The sequence below is a fragment of the Desmodus rotundus genome, chromosome 2, assembly GCF_022682495.2.
Source record: "Desmodus rotundus isolate HL8 chromosome 2, HLdesRot8A.1, whole genome shotgun sequence".
Taxonomy (NCBI): Eukaryota; Metazoa; Chordata; class Mammalia; order Chiroptera; family Phyllostomidae; genus Desmodus; species Desmodus rotundus.
The window spans coordinates 13,311,384-13,330,320 of NC_071388.1; the positions used below are offsets into that span (position 1 = coordinate 13,311,384).

The window sequence follows — 18,937 nt, forward strand, 5'->3', positions numbered from 1 at the left end:
ACGTTATGTGAATTTTGCCTCAATAAGTTGTTAAAAAGTAATGGAAGACTACAGAACATAACTTTGGCATTCTATAATAATTCAGATATCATGACACAGGGCCTAGAGGGCGGGGATGGATGTATATCCATGGTGTCCAATTGGACCTAGCGGGAAGAACGTCCAGGAAAGTAAAATGTAGGAGAAACGAACACTTCCTTTGTCCCGCCAGAACATCCTCACCCCTCTTGCTGTCATTGTACTCACTCTTTCGGCCTTTCCAGCATCTTTGGCATCTCATCCAGCCCTCTTTAGCCTTCCTACCTTTTCCCATGAAAACTAAGCCACAATAAGAGTGAGTATTTTATTAGCTTAATCATGTAAAATGTTAGGACTTCCTAAATACTTAAGTCATTTGTTATTGAGTGATGTTATTTTTGAATGACAGGCTGACTCTTATAGCATATTTTTTGTACTGAACAAGCACGTATAAGACAATGTGCCAGATACCACGGTAAGCACTGGTTAAATACTAATTCATTTAATTCCTTCCCACCCCAGTCCTCTTCTATAAATTTCTCTCTTTTCCTTGAAATCTCCCTCTCCAACTCCCGGAACCTAAGACATGCCTGAAGAAAAGGATCACACATTCAGGACTTGTTCCTTAAATGTTTACCATTTCTGCCTAAACAAGCACCACATTTAAGAGAGAGTCGTTCTACCATTTTCCTGGTGTTATGTGATCCAGGTAAAAGAGCCTTGAGAAAAGCAGTGGGCAGTCAATATTTGAGGTAAACTCACCAAAAGTTTTTATAAATTTTTGGTTATTGGAACCTTTAAAAATGTTTTAAATTGTGGTAGAATACACATAATTTGAATTTAATGTCTTTACAATTTTTAACTGTACAATGTAACAGTGATGTTGAATCTATTCACATTGTTGGGCAACCAATTTCCAGAACTTCCTCATTTTGCAAAACTAGAACTTTATACTAATTTAATACACACTCTCCCTAATAAATATTTTGAAGCTAAAACAAATAACAAAATGGCACCCCCAAATAGGCTATGTTAATGCTATCTTAAGTACATTAAGTAGCAGGAGGTTTGCGGTGTTAATTTCTATTTACTGTATCCCGCTGGCTGGAAACTTTGCAAGATCTCCATCTCCCGATCACCAATTAGATTTGCTATGTTGCAGATAATTTACGTAATCAGAGGCCTTCCTTTTACATCAGGTCTTTCATTGCATGTCCAAGATTCCCCTTGAGGAGGTGGAGAAGGGGTCCTCAAGGTGGAAATGGCATTTGAGGCAGAAGAGGGAGGGTGGGGGGAGGGAGAGGGCCCCGACAAACAGAAAGACAGCAGCGCCTGACACGCCCTTGAGTCACTCAGACAACACAGTCCGTGAAAATCAGTAAGGCACTCTACCTTGATACTCTATTGCTGTGATTACTTGATGGTCTTTTGGGGCAGAAAATCCATAGGCTCTATGATCTGGAAGATTAAAACAGATAAAATAATTAAAATAGTACAAAAGGTAATTTTTAAATGTTTGGGATGCAATAGTAAAGAAAAGGGCCTCAAGTTTGGTGACAGTTTCATATAATTCTTAACACCTAAGGTTTAAAGTATCAAAAATAAGAAAAACCCAGCCAGACCACTGTATTTTATGTCTTGTGGCTTTCCCCGTGAGGCAGCACCCATTCATCTAGGAGGCCGCCCCCACCTACAACACACTCGCACAAGCCCCACGGTTAAACAAGTGTATGTCTTTCAGCTAATACGTAATCTAGGGTCAAAGGGTATTGTCCCCCAAATAAAAACTAAGCATTTTTAGCACCTCAGTCAAGGGTACAAATTGCTTTGTGAACTGATCTCTGACTACACCTACACCGTAAGGAAATGAGTCATTATGGAGAGGACGATGATCAAATAATCGGTGGTGATGATGATGGTCATATCATCGTTCCCACAATCTTATGTAGAATTTTCATTCTAACAAGTGCTCATGTATGTACCTATTTTTTTATTCTATAAAATTCAATATTCAAAGTAACCTGGTGTGCTAGGTACTGCTTTCTTTTAAATTTTTTATAGTTTATTTTTCAATTACAGTTGATATACAATATTCTATTAGTTTTGGGTATACAACAGTGATTAGACATTCATATACCTTATGATTAGACATATTAAGACTTGAACGACCAAGCAGCAGAACCAGGAATTAAGCCCTTGTAATTCAATCTTTGATATGTATCACTTGGTGTTACGGATGTCATTCTACTGTGCAGTGTAATGGCCACGTTTAAAAGTAATTTATATCACTTCCTGCAAGTATACGTCTCTGAAATACAAATGCTCCTGGGAAAGATTTGTACCTGTTGCATTCTCTGGTGTAGACTGAATGCCTAGAACAGTGCCTGGCATAAGCAAGGCACAATAAATATTTGCAGAATGAAGAAGTAACACCACTCGGCACTGTATACTAATGAGAGGAATCCGGTGAATGGGGGCAGATCATACTAATACTAATGAAGCGTTCCTAAAGGCAAACAACTCTTTGGGGAAGGTGTTATAAGTATACAATGCTGAACTGATATGAATTAATTACTTCAAAATCAGAATACAAAGCATTCTTGCTGATTATCTTAAGTAAACAATTTAGGTAAAACAATCCAACTGTTGTCCTTCATTATTTATCCCTAAAATCAGGTATGAAATATGCTAAGACCAAATTAGACTGATCACAAAAATCTAAGGAAGGTTACTTCTTGCCCTAGTCGGTGTGGGTTGGTGGGCATTGTCCCACAAAGCAAAAGGTCGCAGTTCAATTCCTGGTGAGGGCACATCCCAGGGTTGCGGTTTTGGTCCCCCACAGGGGCGTGTACGAGAGGCAACCAATTGATGATTCTCTCTCACAGCAATATTTCTCTTCCTCTATTTCTCCTTCCCTTCCCCTCTCTCTAAAAATAAATAAATGATATAAAAATAAAGGTTATTTCTTGAATATATTTTTATAACTTACTAGAAGTGCTGTTACTCTGTTCATTCTATCATCTGTCTTCTGTCTTCACAAGATCTCCAGACTCTGCTTTCACTGAGGGAAAAATGACCTCTCTGCTGCCACATTCAAAGGACAGTGTGCAGTGTTTTATCTTACTTGATCTCTCTGTGACATCTGACTCGGTTGACTTCCTTGGATTGTGTGATATTGTAACAGGGTGCAGCCAAGAGGGGGGCCCCAAACAGGGATTTGAAATGGGGTCCAGAAGAACTTGGAGATAATTGGCTCCCCACCACAGGGCCACACCTGTCTGGAATGCTGGCCACTGTGGCCAATTGTGGGAGGAGCTGGAAATGGGGCTGCAGAGGAAGGTTGGCGCTGGGATTTAAACCCAGGCACAGCAGCCACTTGGCGTCTCTTTTTGGGACCACTCGGCTTTGGCAGAGTAGACCATGCAGCTTTGGAAGTGCTCCCTTTTGCCACGTGGATGGTGCCGGGAGCCTGAATCACGGACTTCCACTTCTTTCCTGAGATACGGTACCCCAGACTGGGCTGAGGGAGAAGGAAGGACTGTGTGCATTTGTGGGTATTCTAAATAACTTTAGTCGTATAACTTTTAAATAAATAATAATTCCTTTCCTTTTCACCAGTCTCTGGCATTGGGAGACATCCTTCCTCTAGCGGTGGGCAAAGAGAACCTAGTATGGGGGAGGAATGCCCAGAGAAAAAATGGGGTGTCTTTTATATCATTCAGCCTTGCCCCGGTCTGTTCTGTAACAATCCTGGTCTTATTACTGTCGATCCCTTGTGGGTTCTTCCTCCTCGTTCTTCCCATCCATCCATCTATCCATCCATTAACTGCTTTTCCAATTTTCTACATAATCTCTTATACTCCCATTGAGTCAACCATCATTTATTGGCTCAAAAGTCCTAAATTTGTATCTCCAGCTCTAATTTCTCAAGATTACATCCAAGAACTCTTTCTACAGGACATCTATATTTCCATTTCCAATACGAATCACAAACTCAGAGGCAAAAATAAACTGATATGTTTACCCCCAAACTTTGTTTTCTTTCAACAAATCCCATCAGAGTGGAAGGCACCACAATCCACATGGTCACTCACGCCAGAAACTCAGGTGTCGCCCATGATGTAACATCGCCCCATCTGTTCATCATCAGTTTCCATCTACACACTGAGGACTGTATGTCATCCAGGACAATGCTTTGGAATATTTGCCCTCCCCCACAGCCCGATGCTCTCTGCCTTAGGAGGGGATATAAGTAGCCAAAACCAGACAGAGAGAAACAGGGCACTTCTTCCCTTCCACACTTAGAAACCTTGGCCATAAGGGAAATGGAAACAACTCACAGCACACGCAAACATTAAAAAAAAAGCATACCTTCTCCCAAGAAGAACCTGGAGAACCTGGGTCTTAATGGGCTCTTGAGAAAGAACAATGGATAACACTTGACTTAGATGTTAGACAACATTCACAGTGCTCTACAAATATTAACACTTAACTCTCACAACAATTCTCTGTGGGAGGGTACCATTTTTATGCACCTTTTTCTCAGGTGGGGAAATGGAGGCACAGAGAGGGTAAGAAACTTGGCTGTGGTTATAAAAGTGAAAATGGTTAAGTTGGGATTTCCAAAGCCCACAGCACTGGGCTCCACGTCATGGCCCCCAAAGCAGAACTTTGAGGAAGGATTTCACATTAACAAAGATGTCAGGTAGAAAGTTCCATAGGTCTAATGAAGATGGGATACGTTGAGAAATTGGTGGTTTTAATGAAGGCAAAGGACTGCCTCTGAAGCACAACCGGAAGGTGGAAGCTGTGATGCTGTGACTGGGGAAGCAGGACAACACGGCCATCTCAGAGGGGAGGTGCTAGGCCAGGGCTTCTCAGTCTTGGCTCTGTTGACGGTTGGGGCTGGATCATCCTTTGTCGTGTGTCCTGTGCAATGACGTTTTGCACTATTCCCAGCGTCTTCCCACTAGATGCCAGTAACATCCACCGCCCCCCACCCCCACACCAACACAACTCATAACAACCAAAAATGGTTCTAGACATTGCCAAATGTCCCCAAAAGATAGAGAGACATACCTGCCTGAAAACCACTGCTCTAGGCTTACAACTAGTCTGGCTTTGTGGTAGGCAGTTAGGCAGATACGAGCAGAATAAGAACAATAGGCCAGGTACCAAAGGTCACCAGGGTGCAAGACCAGGGTGCCTAAGCAGTTGGCAAAACTGGGAAAACAAAGACCTCACCCCCAGGGTGCCCTTTCCTCCCCTAGCATATTTTGGTCATGCAGTTGTAACCCTGCCCTGACATTTCCTTCCATGGCATTTTGCTAGCCATATGGTAGCCCCCTTGGAGGCCATCAGAGTGGCCTCATTTGACTTCCATGCCCCTGCATGTCCTCTCCCTTAAGCATTAACCCATTCAAATAACGTCTAGGCCTCAGCTGCACTCCAGGCCCAGAAAAGCAGCAAAACCAGACAAATGATGCCATGGTTGACACCAGGAGCAGCTGCATTGACTACGGAACCCCTGCCCTGGCGCTGACCAATCAGTGCAGACCTCGACCTTGAGGAGACACCTGAAAAGCTGATATTCATTCTATTGGGACCCTCCCCTGAAACCTCCAGATAAATACTCTCAGACCAAGAACCCAGTGGGCCTTCCCTCCTGGGAGCCCATACCTTTCCCCTCCCCTTCTTCTTCTTCCCAACAGGGCGTTACTTTTACCTTTCTCTCTCCTAAGCTCCAAGGGCCCTTCTTTTGCCTCTATAACTTGTTTCCTGAATGCATTTCTTTTACTGTTCACTTCTACCTCTGTGACTTTCTAAATAAACTTTCTCTTATAGTTTGAGTCTTCGCTCTGAATTCAAGTCCTGAGGTTGCCGAACCAAGGTCCAGTCTGACTCTACTGGTCTAACACTTGGTGTGGTTTTGGCTGCCACCAACAGTTTGAAGAACCAGGCACAGAAATAAACAAGTGGATAAAAGGAGGGCAAAGAACCATGAATTCAAGGATTTTGAAAGTTCCTATGAGAAATCCTATCGGAACTTTTTAAAAAAAGATTTTATTTACTTTCAGAGAGAGGGGAAGGAAGAGAGAAAGAGAGGGAGAGAAACATCAGTGTATGAGAGATACATCAGTCAGTTGCCTATCACACGCCCCCAACCGGGGACTAGGCCTGCAACCCAAGGTATGTGCCCTGGCTGGGAATCAAACTGGTGACCTTTCAGTTTGCAGGCCAGTGTTCAATCCACTGAGCCACACCAGCCAGAGCTCCTATCAGAACTTCTTAACCATGAAATAATCTATTACACTTTTGGGAAGGAGAGAAATATGTTTCATACAACATAGCATCCTTTTGTTGATTTATTTATCTGTATGGCCATTGACATGTAAATCAGTCTTTCACTGTGCTAGCCTTTAGCACTTCTTAAGGAATACACGCTATGCTGAATATTTTCTTTTCTTTTCTCCCCCTTAGCAGCCTGGGCACCAAATCTAATTATGAAAAAAAGAACAAGCAAACCTCAAAAATCTACAGGCCTTAAAATTCCCCTGTCAAACATCAGTCAACTATTCAGGCTCTATATTTCTAATTTGTAAACTTCTTCATTGGGGAAACTGGCAAACCTGGTGTCTATGCAAAGAACGTATGACTGAACTGATCCTTTTTATTGGCAGCTGTAAATATATTTGTACAACAAGTGAGCCACGTGGCTCAGGCTTAGAGGGGTATCAGGGCTGTCGAAGAATAATTTCAAAGTAACTGTTTAGCTTATGATTTTCAAAACCATGAAGGGGAGGTCTAAGCAATCTTTTTAAATATCCTTTTCTCCCTTTCCATACACTTCTGTCACATACCAGAATATGTCCTGTGTTCCTCTGAACTCCACCCCCACCCCTTTGTGCCTTTCTACTCAAGCTGTTTCTCTCCTTCCCCAATTTTGGTTTGCAGCGTCCAAAGGCAGGGTCCAGATCTTCAGAGAGCAGAGACTGAGCTGGCCGAATCAGATTCCTCTTCAGTGAGCTGGAGAAAAGACAGGGCCTGGTATGGTCTTGTTGCATTATACCTACATTTAAATGACATGATTTTTTTTTTCTTTGCCAGTGATTCTGATTCCAAACCATTAGTCTGTGAAACTTTCAAAGCACACTTTGAAAAAGTCTCTTTCCTCCATTAGCAACATGTAAATGAGTGCCCTCACCGAAATTCCAATTAGGGCTGGTGTTTCTTGCCATTTTTAAACTATTTTAGTACTTTTTAGACAAAACAATGAAGACTCATATTCCCTAGAAACCAAAATCTGGGCAAAATAGGAAAAGATCATCTTTGTTCCCTCCACATCAGCATGTCTTTGAACTTTTCAAACCCCACAGTGACACTGAGAGTGTTTATTTTCTCCAGGAGGCTTGGGCCTTCTTTCAGTCTGGGGTTGGAAGATTAGGACTAGGTTAAATCACTTCCCTCCTTTTCAATTTTTCTACTTGCTTAAATTTCCTTTGAGAAAATTTTCTTAAGTTTCCAAAAATCATTGAAAAGTTCTATGGAAAATAACAGCTGTTAACTTCAGATTTTATTAAGTCCCTCATAATTTTTATATGTATATATTTGAACAGAACAACAAAAGAAATGTGTTCCAGACACTAAAAGAGTGAGGATTGGTTGAGTTGGCAAAACTATAAAGGCAAAAAAAAAAAAATTAAAACGAGGATTAGTTTTAATGAATTAATAAATAGGTAGTATTTCTTGGTAGCTGAATACTTATCTGTGATTTTAATAAGTATCTTCTCCTAAGTGCCTTTCTTCCTCTAATTCTATTTCCTTCAAGGTTTGCTTTTAATTAAGTAAAAATAATTAAAATGTGTGGTTACTTATGTTGAACTTATTAAAGAAAAAGTTCTAAATCTTAAAAAAATCCCCATTTATTTAGTATAAGATTTCTACCCTGGTTCAGAAGCCTTCCTAGTCTTGGAATTGAGTTTTAATTCTTTTAAAACTTACACTCAGTAACTCTTCTCATGAAAACAAACTGTTGGACTTTGTATAAACATTTCACTAACAGATGTTAGGAATTGTCTCTGTTGGCTGCTTTCTTAAACTGATTTTTATTTTTTCTTCAATTTCCCAGAACAAGTTAACTAGAAAAACAAATAAAATTATCCTGTAGGTCTGCTGGCTGAGGTCAACAATTGTCCTAAAGTTAGCTAGAAAACATCTTTAATGTTTCGGATGTGTGCCAGAATCGCTGGCAGAAGTTCACAAAATGAGGTTACGAGATGATTATCTCCAAGCTAACACTCCCAGTCAAGTCCAATGAAACCTTTGCTTCTGCACCTCCCCAGCTGGAAAAATGAAAATTCTGCTATTGTCTGTCACTTATCTAAAATAGTCTGGTTTGACTAAAAATAAATACTTACACTACCACAGTTTCGAAAGTTACTATAATTGTGTTGTTTAACACTTTTAATTTAAAACATACTTAGGAAAAATTGACATGTTATAGAGGCTTTTTGCTTGATTTTAAAATACGTTACAGAGATTGCCATGCTCACAAGTTATGAAAACTGGATATAAATTATATCATAAATTTTCAAAAATAAAAATGAATAGCCCTGTGGTTTTGATAATCACTGATATCCAGTTACACTAGCAACTGTAAAAAGATGCACAGGGCAAGCAGCAACAAAATAATACCCCCCAGTGGTTATTATGGACAAATGTTTATATGAATAGAGTAACCCAATGAGATAGGAATCAGGAGTTAGATAATACGCTCATTTATCACACTGTCATTTAACTACAGTAGGTCTAGAGAGGGGGAGGAGGAGAGGAAGACAGACATATAGACAACACATGTCCTTCTAGTTTCTCAAACTGGACATCTGGCCCTTCCTCTTAATGAGACCTTGATACCCTATTTTCGGAGAAAGGGAAGCCACATCAAAGTGCAAGGAAAAAGAAAAGATGTGTGTAACTTTAGAGCTACCCGTGGCTGACGTCCTGGTGAGTTAATGATGGCCTAAAGAATTTAAGGGTGATTTGACTATGAATAAATTTTCCCTTAAGAACCTAACATCTAAGTAAAATGTGACTCCACTGTGTTAATATCCTCATTTGACAGATGTGAGGATTGAGAGAGGTTAAGTAGCTTGCTCAAGGTCTTAAAGCTAGAAGGCAGGGAAGCCAAGATATGTGTCTAAATCTAGTTAGTTTGGCCCCGCAGAACACACCCTCCCTTCTCAAATTAGTGCCAGGCTTTGTTAGAAAGCAGTAGGTCCAACACGATACTGCCAGACACTGCAAATGGCTGTGCATCTATTTTCAAGCCTCAGGGTTGCAAAGATGTCATCAGAGAGTATGTAACCAACTGCCATCTTTATCAGAGAGAGTGTTAATGGGCAAATGTTTATGGTGAATGACTGATCTGAGTAAACCTTCTATGCTTATTCTAACTGCATAGAAGTTTTATGCCCCCTCCCCTTTTCTGGACTTTTAATCATTTAAGAAAGATGACTGCTGTTTCAGAACTGAGTATAAAGTTGTTTTCATATAAGTTACATGTATCACTAAATCTAGGGAAATTTTCAGGGCATTCCATTACCCAGGTAACTGGACAATTAAAAATTTGGGTGATATTAGATAGAGGTGAATAAATTAACTTCTTACGGTATAATAAATTCTCACAATTTTCAAAGAAATGCCCTTCTGCACGTCTCCAAATGCTTAATGGTGGCCAACAGCATCGGAAGGCCCTCGGTTGAACTTCCCACCAGGCGGTCCCCAGTAGGAAATAAAAGAATCTATTTCAGCTTTCTGAGAACTTTCATTGATAGTCTCCAAGGGACAATCTTGGCCAAATACAATTCTTCTACCAGCAATATGAACTATAGATTTTAAATATGTAACAGTCAACCCAAATCCAGTAGACTCTCAAGGCAAAACGAAGAAATGTCATTGTCCAAAACTGATGATTCTTATTGAATCACATACTCAGTGGAAGGCAGTCTATGTTCTTTCTGACCGGTTCTCCCTAAGATTAAGGTGCCAAGAAACAATGTCCCTAAAACTTCATTACTGTAGAATAAAAAACCGTTCCTAAAGATGTCAGGTATAAAAATAGACACGTGATGTATTGGTGAAGAGTACTAAAGTGGGAGAGGAAGGAATTACAAACCCGAGGGTCTCTGCTCACTGACTGTCCCATGTGGTCTGGGTTGTGTCTCGGGTACGTCATTATAGCGGAGAGGGTGCATCGGGCTTTGAGACTTTGGTGCCCTTTTCATTTAAGGTCATTCATTGCCCTTTAATGTAAAATTTTAATTACTAACTCCTGACCTCGACCTCATCATGGTTTTTCAAGACTAAAAGTCCAGAGCCAACAGCAGTATTTGGTAGTTATATTTCTCAACAGAAATCAACCTATTAATATACTTGTCAAATAAGTAGTTTTTGAGGGCAAGCACTTTAAATTATTTCTCCAGAGTTTTGATCAGCCCTGGGCAAACAGCTAAGACAGTTTCTGAATCTGGAATCTTGATCTCTGGTTCTGAATCACCAAGGCGTAGGATCTGGGAATCCCTGCACCAAATGTCCTCTCACAGCTGATACACACAGATTACTCGGTGGCTGCCTAGCCCGGGGAGGAGAAAAATGGTTATTCCGCAGTCATCTGATATTTATAAATCCACATAAGCAACAAACGGGAGAAGACAGCCCTCTGCCACCTAGTAAGCTCTTTCTGAGCCTCCCACAGGACACAGGTGCTTGTTTTAAGCTTTGTTTATACTTTCAGGTTTTTATTTCCTGGCCTTACTAAGTGAATTTTAGGAATCACAACAATTTAATGCACCAAAAGTTTTTACTTTTTGAAAGTATGAACATGCAGTTATGAATACAAATTATGTTTTACAGACATTAGTATAAAAAGTATCAAAAAGAGTCTCTAATATCACCCATTTGTTAAATTCATAATCTTCAAGTGAAGTTATCTTTGCATCTCTCAAATGAAGAAAAGCACTGTTAATGTTTCAATCTTTTTTCGAATTAGAAGTGTTATCAATATAGTGAATAGACACACAAGGGGATTTAATGAGGCATAAGCTTTGGGTTCTCACAGCACAGGCACCTCCCTAGGCCCAGTGGAGAGGTGGGGAGGGCCTACCTATGTAAGCACATTTTGTAAAATTTGAAAGAATGAATTTTTTTGTTTAATTTTTCTTAGCGAGGGTTCCAGTAGTCCATCTCTGCACATGAGTATGGACTTCTCCTTATTAATGAGTTTATTTAGCTTTCTAGACTTGATTGCTGTCCATAAAGGAAGTGGTTTCCAATAGTCCACTATCTCATAGTTCAGCCTTTAAAATACTAAAAATTTTATATGACCCACAACTCAGTGCTTGCCTGCTCACATGCACCTGCTGTCTCTCAAATCTCAATTCTTGAAATATGAGGGGTATGAATTTTATTTTTCAACTCTGTTTGATGCTTCACAAAAACTTTGGCCCTTATATTTTGTACATGGCTGATTAATTAACTTCTATGACCATAAATGCTTCCAGAAAAGATTAGAAAACTAAGGAAAGCCCTCCCACTTATTGTTGCTTCATGTTTCCTTTGATTAGTCCTCAGGAAGCCAAAGGAAGAAATATCATTTATTTTGAAGGGCAGACATAGAAACAATGGTCTGGCATGGTTTAACGGTTGTATTTTACAACTGTCAGGGAAGACTGCTCAGAGTTACTTATCCTGATTTCTCGTGCGCTCTAAATCCAAGGACTATAACCCCCCTTTTCTTCTGAGAAAGAATTCTCTGACTCATTCTTTTACTTCGAAACTGGTCCTACCTCATCCAACTGTGAGCCAACACCAAAATGTGGTTTTTAAGGTCAACTAAGCCAGTAAAAGAAATGATTTAATGACCATCTGCATTATGGGCTGAATGTTTGTGCCTCCCACTGCCAATTCGTATGTTGAAACCCAAACCCTCAATGGAATGGTTTCAGGGGGCAGGGCCTTTGGGAGGTGACTGGGTCACGAGAATGGAACCCTCATGAATGGGATTAGTACTCTTATTATTTTTTTAGATTTTATTTATTTATTTTCAGAGAGAAGGGCAGAGAGGGAGAAAGAGGGAGTGCTCTGACTGGGAATTGAACCAGCGGCCTTTCGGTTTGCAGGCTGGCACTCAATCCACTGGGCCACACCAGCCAGGACGGGATTAGTGCCCCTAAGAAACACTCCAGAGAGTTCTCTCAACCTCTAAGCCATGTGAGGACACAAGGAGAAGGTGGCAGTCTGCTACCAGGAAGCCAGATGCAGCAGACACTGAGTCTGCCAGGGCCTTAATCTCAGGCTTTCAGCTTCCACAAATGTGAGAAATGAATGTTTGTTTTTGAACCACCTGGCCTGTGGGTATTTTTGTTACAGCAGCTAGAACTGAGAAAATGTGCACACATACATTTAAATCAGAGCTGCAGGATGAAATGGTCAAAATGAGTATGAGCTACTAGAGATACAATTTTTTGAAACTTGTAGACTAAGGTATTTGTGCCCAAAATGCCATGCAAAAGTCGAATCGTCATAACATGATTCAGGCAGAGTGGCTGTTTTGACATCCTGTATCACATGAGGATGACTGAATTTATGACAGAATCATCCAGGTAGTTTGAAATTATGTAGAGTCAGTCGCAGCAATGCAGCTTCTGATGAGTCTGTATCAGAACTGACTTCTCACCCATTGGATAAAGAATGAAATAGTACTGTACCACCAATAATACCATTTTCAACAGCTTGGCTTTTTGACTAAATATTATCTGCAATCAAACAAAAAAACAACATTCAAGTACAGATGGGCGAGAAAGGGTAGTCCATGATAAACGTGGCCTGAAAGTCTGCTATAGATGAAAACAGAATCAGTCTTTGTCTTCAGAACGTCATAAATGATGGAGCAGAAATGACCTGGCTCAGTTTAAACCCCAGTGCTATGAATTACCAGTCGCACAGCCACAGGCAAGGTACAGCCTTAACCTTCTAGACCTTAGTTTTCATTTCGATTAGATGAACCAGCCTTCTATGGGTTGTTCAGATTAAATAAAGTACATAATTACTCAGCCTAGTTCCTGGCACACAGTAGATTCTCTGTAAGTATTCATTCCTCCTCCCTCTCCTCTAATTCCACATGTTTTTTATGCAGTATGGTGATGCAAATTTAGCTCCATAAATGATTCCACAATAATTATGTATTAGGATGGACTAGAAAGATAGAGAAAGGCTAGTTAGGGTTACATTTTTTTCTTCCTTTCGGAAATGATGAGCCCGACGTCATTACAGTGGCTGCTTGAAGTGGGAAGCCCTGGGTTGGAATTCTGCTTCCTTTTGGTCCTTGCTATGGTGTGTTTGGGACAGTTACAGCCTCTTCGGACTGTGCTTCATCATGTGGCTCCTGTCTTTCCAGCCTCCCCTCCCTTGCTGCCCTTCACGAAGCCTCTGCTCAAGTCACCCATGATGGAGGGGCTCCCCTCGCACTTTGCACTCCACAGTCCTTTGCTCTCCGTTCTCTCTGTCTGGACTCCTCCCCCTCCAGCACTCCGCTGACAAAGAGTGAACTTGTATGTAATAATTCAACATCTCACTCAATTGTCAGGAAGGGAAAAGCCTTGCCCAGCCCTTCTGTCCTTCCATACATGGTCAGCCCTTCCTCCATCCAACACAGTGCTTTTTATAGGCCTTTATTTAAATTACAAACTACCTTTTACATATCTGTTTCTTCCATTGGATAGTGTTAGGAACACGAGGGTGTTTGAAACCCGACACGTTTGCACTTACATCGTGCTTAACACACAGTAGGGACCCCAATAAACTCAATACAAAACACACAATAGGAGATAATTAAATGTCTGTTGTGAACAAAACAATATGTTTTGTCTTCAAATTGGATGCAAAAACTTCTTTTACTGTGTTTTATATGTGGTATAACTATATTTATATGTAATATAAAATACATTTTAAATATAATGTAAACGACGTATTTTTAAATCTACCCTAACACTTGGTATACTGGACCCACACATAATACTACTTGAATTAAAATAACGTATTAAGCTTTAGTTATACTTTACACTTCATTGATAATATTAAAGGTGTATGGCCTCTTGCACAAGAATCTAAAAGTAATCGTGACACTGCGTTACTCTAAACTATCCTCATCTTAACTACATGTAGAGGGAAAACCCGACAAACGTATTTTAGTGAAATGTGTGTGGCCACGCACATAAGCTATTCTTCAGATTCTGTAGTCATCATTTTATTTTAACATTTTTCTACCATTTTTTTCTCATATCCACTAAAAATGAACTCCAGAAAGGGAAAACTGGCTCCCCACAGTATGATTATATCATAAACTCCCAGTCTTCATCTACTACAAACCAAAGAATTCAGTGCAGTGATGAAATACATGTAAGTTGCATTCCTTTATTTTAATTGGTTGGTCCTCCACACTATGAGGAACGCCTTTTTGTAATAAAATTTTGATGCCCCCTTCTCCATCCTAAAACAAAACTTATAATGTATCACTTTATATTTTTATATGTATAGTATGTGTATGTGTAGAGATAGATGTAAAATTTGGAAAACGAAGTATGACATTCCTTTAATATGAAAGAGAAATCAAGGAATATAATTTGTAGCAAGATAATATATATTTAAATTTATAAATGCTTATATACGAGTATTAGAAGATATAATGAAGTCAAATATTAGTCTATACTTATAATGTTAAAGAGATTTAAGAGAAAAAAACCAGAAGCCATTCCAAATAGTACAGGAAAATGAAGAACAGAGCTACTGTGGACAATAGGCTAGAAACTAGCATATTTATTTATATATTAAGGCTGTGCAAAACAAAGTTGTGTTTATAGGTAAAATAGTGTAAGTTATAGGCTGAGATAGTTATAAAGTTTTCACTTACACGAACAGGCCATGGGATTTGGGAATGTCATGGAAGATGGAGAATGGAGGATGGAGAGCACAGGGCGATTCTTTATTTTACGACGTCACCTGGCACGTAGATTATCAGCACCGGTCCCCGCCCAGCAAATGTACAGCACCCACCCTTCACTGTGACAATAAAATCTGTTCACCCAAACTTCACAGCACCCCCTGGGGCAGTAACACACCTTCTGGTAGGAGCTCCCTATTTAATTACTTAAACATATTCTCAGCTAACAGATACACGGGAGTTTTGTTTATAAAATGAGAGTTTCCTCCACTTACACAGCTGATGTAACATTGATGTTTCTTAATTTTTTTAAGAGTACAACCTATAATCTACATTATAGTCCACTGGCGGTACTTGTTCTTAATTTTTTAAGAGTAAAACCTATGGTCTACATTATAGGCAGTACTTGTTCTCAAAACCGTGGAAGAAAAAGGGGCCCGTACCAAACCTGACAAGCTCAGGGGAGGCCCGTATGGTAGGCCCTGAAAACTCAGAGACCGAAAGTAACCACATACGATGGCCTGAACATAAAAGTTCTTAATGAAAAGCAGGTCACATCCTATGCCTGTAGCTTCCTTGCCAAAGGTCAATCGTCACCTTAAGTGAGTCTCTTTATTATCTTTTTGCATATAAGACAACATACCTTTGAAAGGTCAGCATAACCTCCTTTTGTAGACACTCTAGGGCACAATTTCCCACCATACCAGAGCACTAGAGCAGAAGAACATGGAGGTCCTCATTGTTATCTTCTTTTCTTTCTTTCTTTTCTTTTAAGATTTATTTATTTTAGAGAGAGGGAAGGGAAGGAGAAAGAGAAGGAGGGAAACATCAATGTGTGGTTGCTTCTCGTGCACCCCCTACTGGGAACCTGGCCCACAACCCAAGCATGTGCGCCGACGGGGAATCAAACCTACGACCCTTTAGTTCACAGGCAGGCATTCAATCCACTGAGCCACACCAGCCAGGGCTGATTGTTATCTTGTTGTCCAAAACCCATCTCTACATGCTTTAAATGTTAATTTTCCTTTTACCCACTAGTGTAAAAGAAGTTATGTGTCTCTCCTTTTTACTTTTTATCCAATCCCAGAGATCTCCTCACTTTGCTTTATCCCATCCCTTTAATCTACCACCAATGGATTTCATGTAATGCCCCCGCCCAACTAGGTCTCCTCATTTGATTTTATTGTATAAAATTAGTTGCAAAATTGCCGTTCTCAGGGAGCATTTCTCAATCCATTGAGATTTCGCTTCACTGCAGATGTTCTCAGTTTGATTCAAATAAACTCATAAAAATTCTCTACAGGTTTGGACGTTTCTTGTATCAACACAACAAAACTACAAAGGAAGTATTGGAGAGGACACAGGATTTATTCAAGACCTTTTCTGTACCGTTTGGAGGCTTTTCAATTTTGTTATTTTCTGCCTTGCCTCTCTTGACTTAATTACTCGCTGCTCTAAATCGAAGCCTAATGTAATTCTTCCTATTCACAACACACTGTATTTCAAAGGATAACATTTCCAGCTAAGAAACATTTAACTACTGCTGAAAGTTTCACGGTGATAACTGGGGGCTCCTAAGTGTCCTTATCTGTCAAGAATAGTGTGCCTAAAGATACTTCAGGTTGTTCAAGCACGTTCTACCGTGCTTTTATGTGATTTTAAAGCTCTCTGATCTAAATCTTTAATAAAAATCTTTGAAAATGCAAACCTATCATGAACTCGTAATTCAGTTTCTACATCTCCAAAGAGTCACACAGAGACTCATATTAACTCAGCTGTAAGTGCCTGAAGCCTAATTAGGAATCCCAGACTCAACATTCTGAATGAGTCCCAAATATTTTCTGACAGACCCTGTTCCCCAGGCAACTAAAGTTGGGAAGTAGTAAAAGACAAGAGAAATTACAGAGTGGTACCAAATAAATTAGCTGGAAGATAAAACATCCTTGGGTCCCACTATCAGATAACATAAAGCAATTTAAAAATAATACATATGCAAAATCTGAGAAGTGCCTGATATATAACAATCTGTATTTTTGCTTAAGACAAATTCATGTTTTTCTTCTAATGTTAACTTTTAGAAACAAGGCCAGAAAATTTGCTCTAAAATCTCTATAGCCCTACCTTTCCTTACACTTTTCAAGTATTTTTGTCCCCCATATAGGAAAAATAAGATTTGGAGTCAGCAGTTCTAACTTCTTCAAATCCAGCCTCTGTGTATCCCTATAAACGTTCTAAACTTGTTTCTCATTTATGAAAATGTAACAAAAATAGTTCAAGGTACCGCACAGGGATGTTAACATGAGAGTTAAGGAATGTAATTCCTGTAAAAGTCAACCCTAAAGTTCCACTATCAAATGAATATACTTAGGAATATAGTTTAGCTCTGGCTGGGTAGCTCAGTTGGTTGGAGCATTGACCTAATACACCAAGGTTGCAGGTTTGATTCCGGTCAGGGCACTCACAAGAGTCAACTAATGAACACGTACACAGGTGGAACAACAAATCAGTGTTTCTCTCTCTCTCCCTCTCCCTCCTTCCCTCCTCCCACCCTTCTGCTCTCTGTCTCTAAAAACCAGTCAATAAAAATTTTTTTTAAAAGAAATACAGTTTACAAAATTAATCATTTAAAAAGTGAAGGTGATTCTGCCCACCATCCCAGTCAGCGTGAGCATGCCTGAGTTACCCTGTCAGGGAAAAACTTTTGAGATTGTTTCAGGTAAAAGATGAGACTCTATTGTCCTCTGAAAAGAAAGATTTATATCCAACACACTCATTTGTGAGATATCTTTGCTCTATAAAGGAAGCATTTTTGTATTGCATTTCCAAAATTATTTGTCCTTTTATTTTCCAATAACTAGAAATACACTTCTCCAGACATTCCTGCCCTCAGGGACAAGGGCCGACGAGGTTCTAGGCTGCTTCCAATGGGCAGAGAACTGCCCCCATTTCTTCCACTCTTTCCTGACTACCAGAGTCTTCTCTAGAGACTCTTTACAGCTCTGGCGTCTTCAGGGTCCAAGGAACTATGGGAAATTAAATCATATAAAAACTCATTTGTAACTTGGTAAGAAGTTATTAATGACATGGATTTGAACACTAACTGCACATTTCAGAAAGTATGAAGGAATTTAATCAACACTCTTTTACATTTTCTTGCCATTGAAGAGCAGCCAATAAAGCTTCCACATTCTGGGGAGATACCTACACTTGGCATTTGTCTAGAACTCTGAGATGGTGCCCTTAGAAAGAGGTGACGAGTAACCTGGATCCAGGAAAACTCTTTCGGGCCGATGCACAGGTTGCACTATCCCACAAGAAGAAATTACGATGACTGGATGAGAATGCCTAGCAGACCCATCTCTGGTTTGAAAAAAAAGATCCCCTTTTCCGGCCCTGTCTTCTTATTTCTCTTTACAAACTCTTGCCTGTTGTGGGACATGGATTGCTGTGACATCAGTGAGTGCCAAAAGAGATGGGGAAAGACTTCAGCTCCCTGCTCCAAGGAGAACCTTCACAATTTTCCAACATCCGTTTTGTGCTGTATCTCAGGTAACTTGTGAAGGAGGTACTGTTGGATTCATCTGAGTTTTTAACTAATAACTCAAGGAAGTATCAGGCCATCAGCAAAATGTCTCCGAACTCTGAAGGCAGACCACTCTCTATATTTCCTGTAGGTCTGTGAGGCCATGGTTAATCAGGAAGGAGGGAGTTCTAAACGCAAGTCAACTGTTCATTCACTAGAGGCTATTAAATTTGTATGTGTCCTGAGATTTTTCTTACTAAAACATTTTGTAATTTTATGAAGCCAAGAAACAAATAAACAAACATTACACTCCCATTTCCTTATTTCTATGTAACTAATCAGTAAAGAATCACTATGTGCCGGGCACTACACTAGAGACACAAAGGTGTGTTACCTCTGCC

General features: G+C 39.9%; 1 protein-coding gene across 2 annotated transcripts in view; it reads right to left on the reverse strand.

Annotated features, from left to right (window-relative positions):
- The window catches only part of JAM2 (junctional adhesion molecule 2), a 52,038-nt gene that overhangs the window by 22,757 nt on the left and 10,344 nt on the right, over positions 1–18,937 (reverse strand). Inside the window, exon 2 of one of the 2 annotated variants that reach the window (XM_024560102.3) lies at positions 1,411–1,476. The exons of the other annotated variant lie outside the window; for it this stretch is intronic. Within the exon in view, the coding sequence (XP_024415870.1) occupies positions 1,411–1,476 (66 nt within the window). The remainder of the gene's footprint in view (positions 1–1,410; positions 1,477–18,937) is intronic. 2 annotated transcript variants of the gene reach the window in all.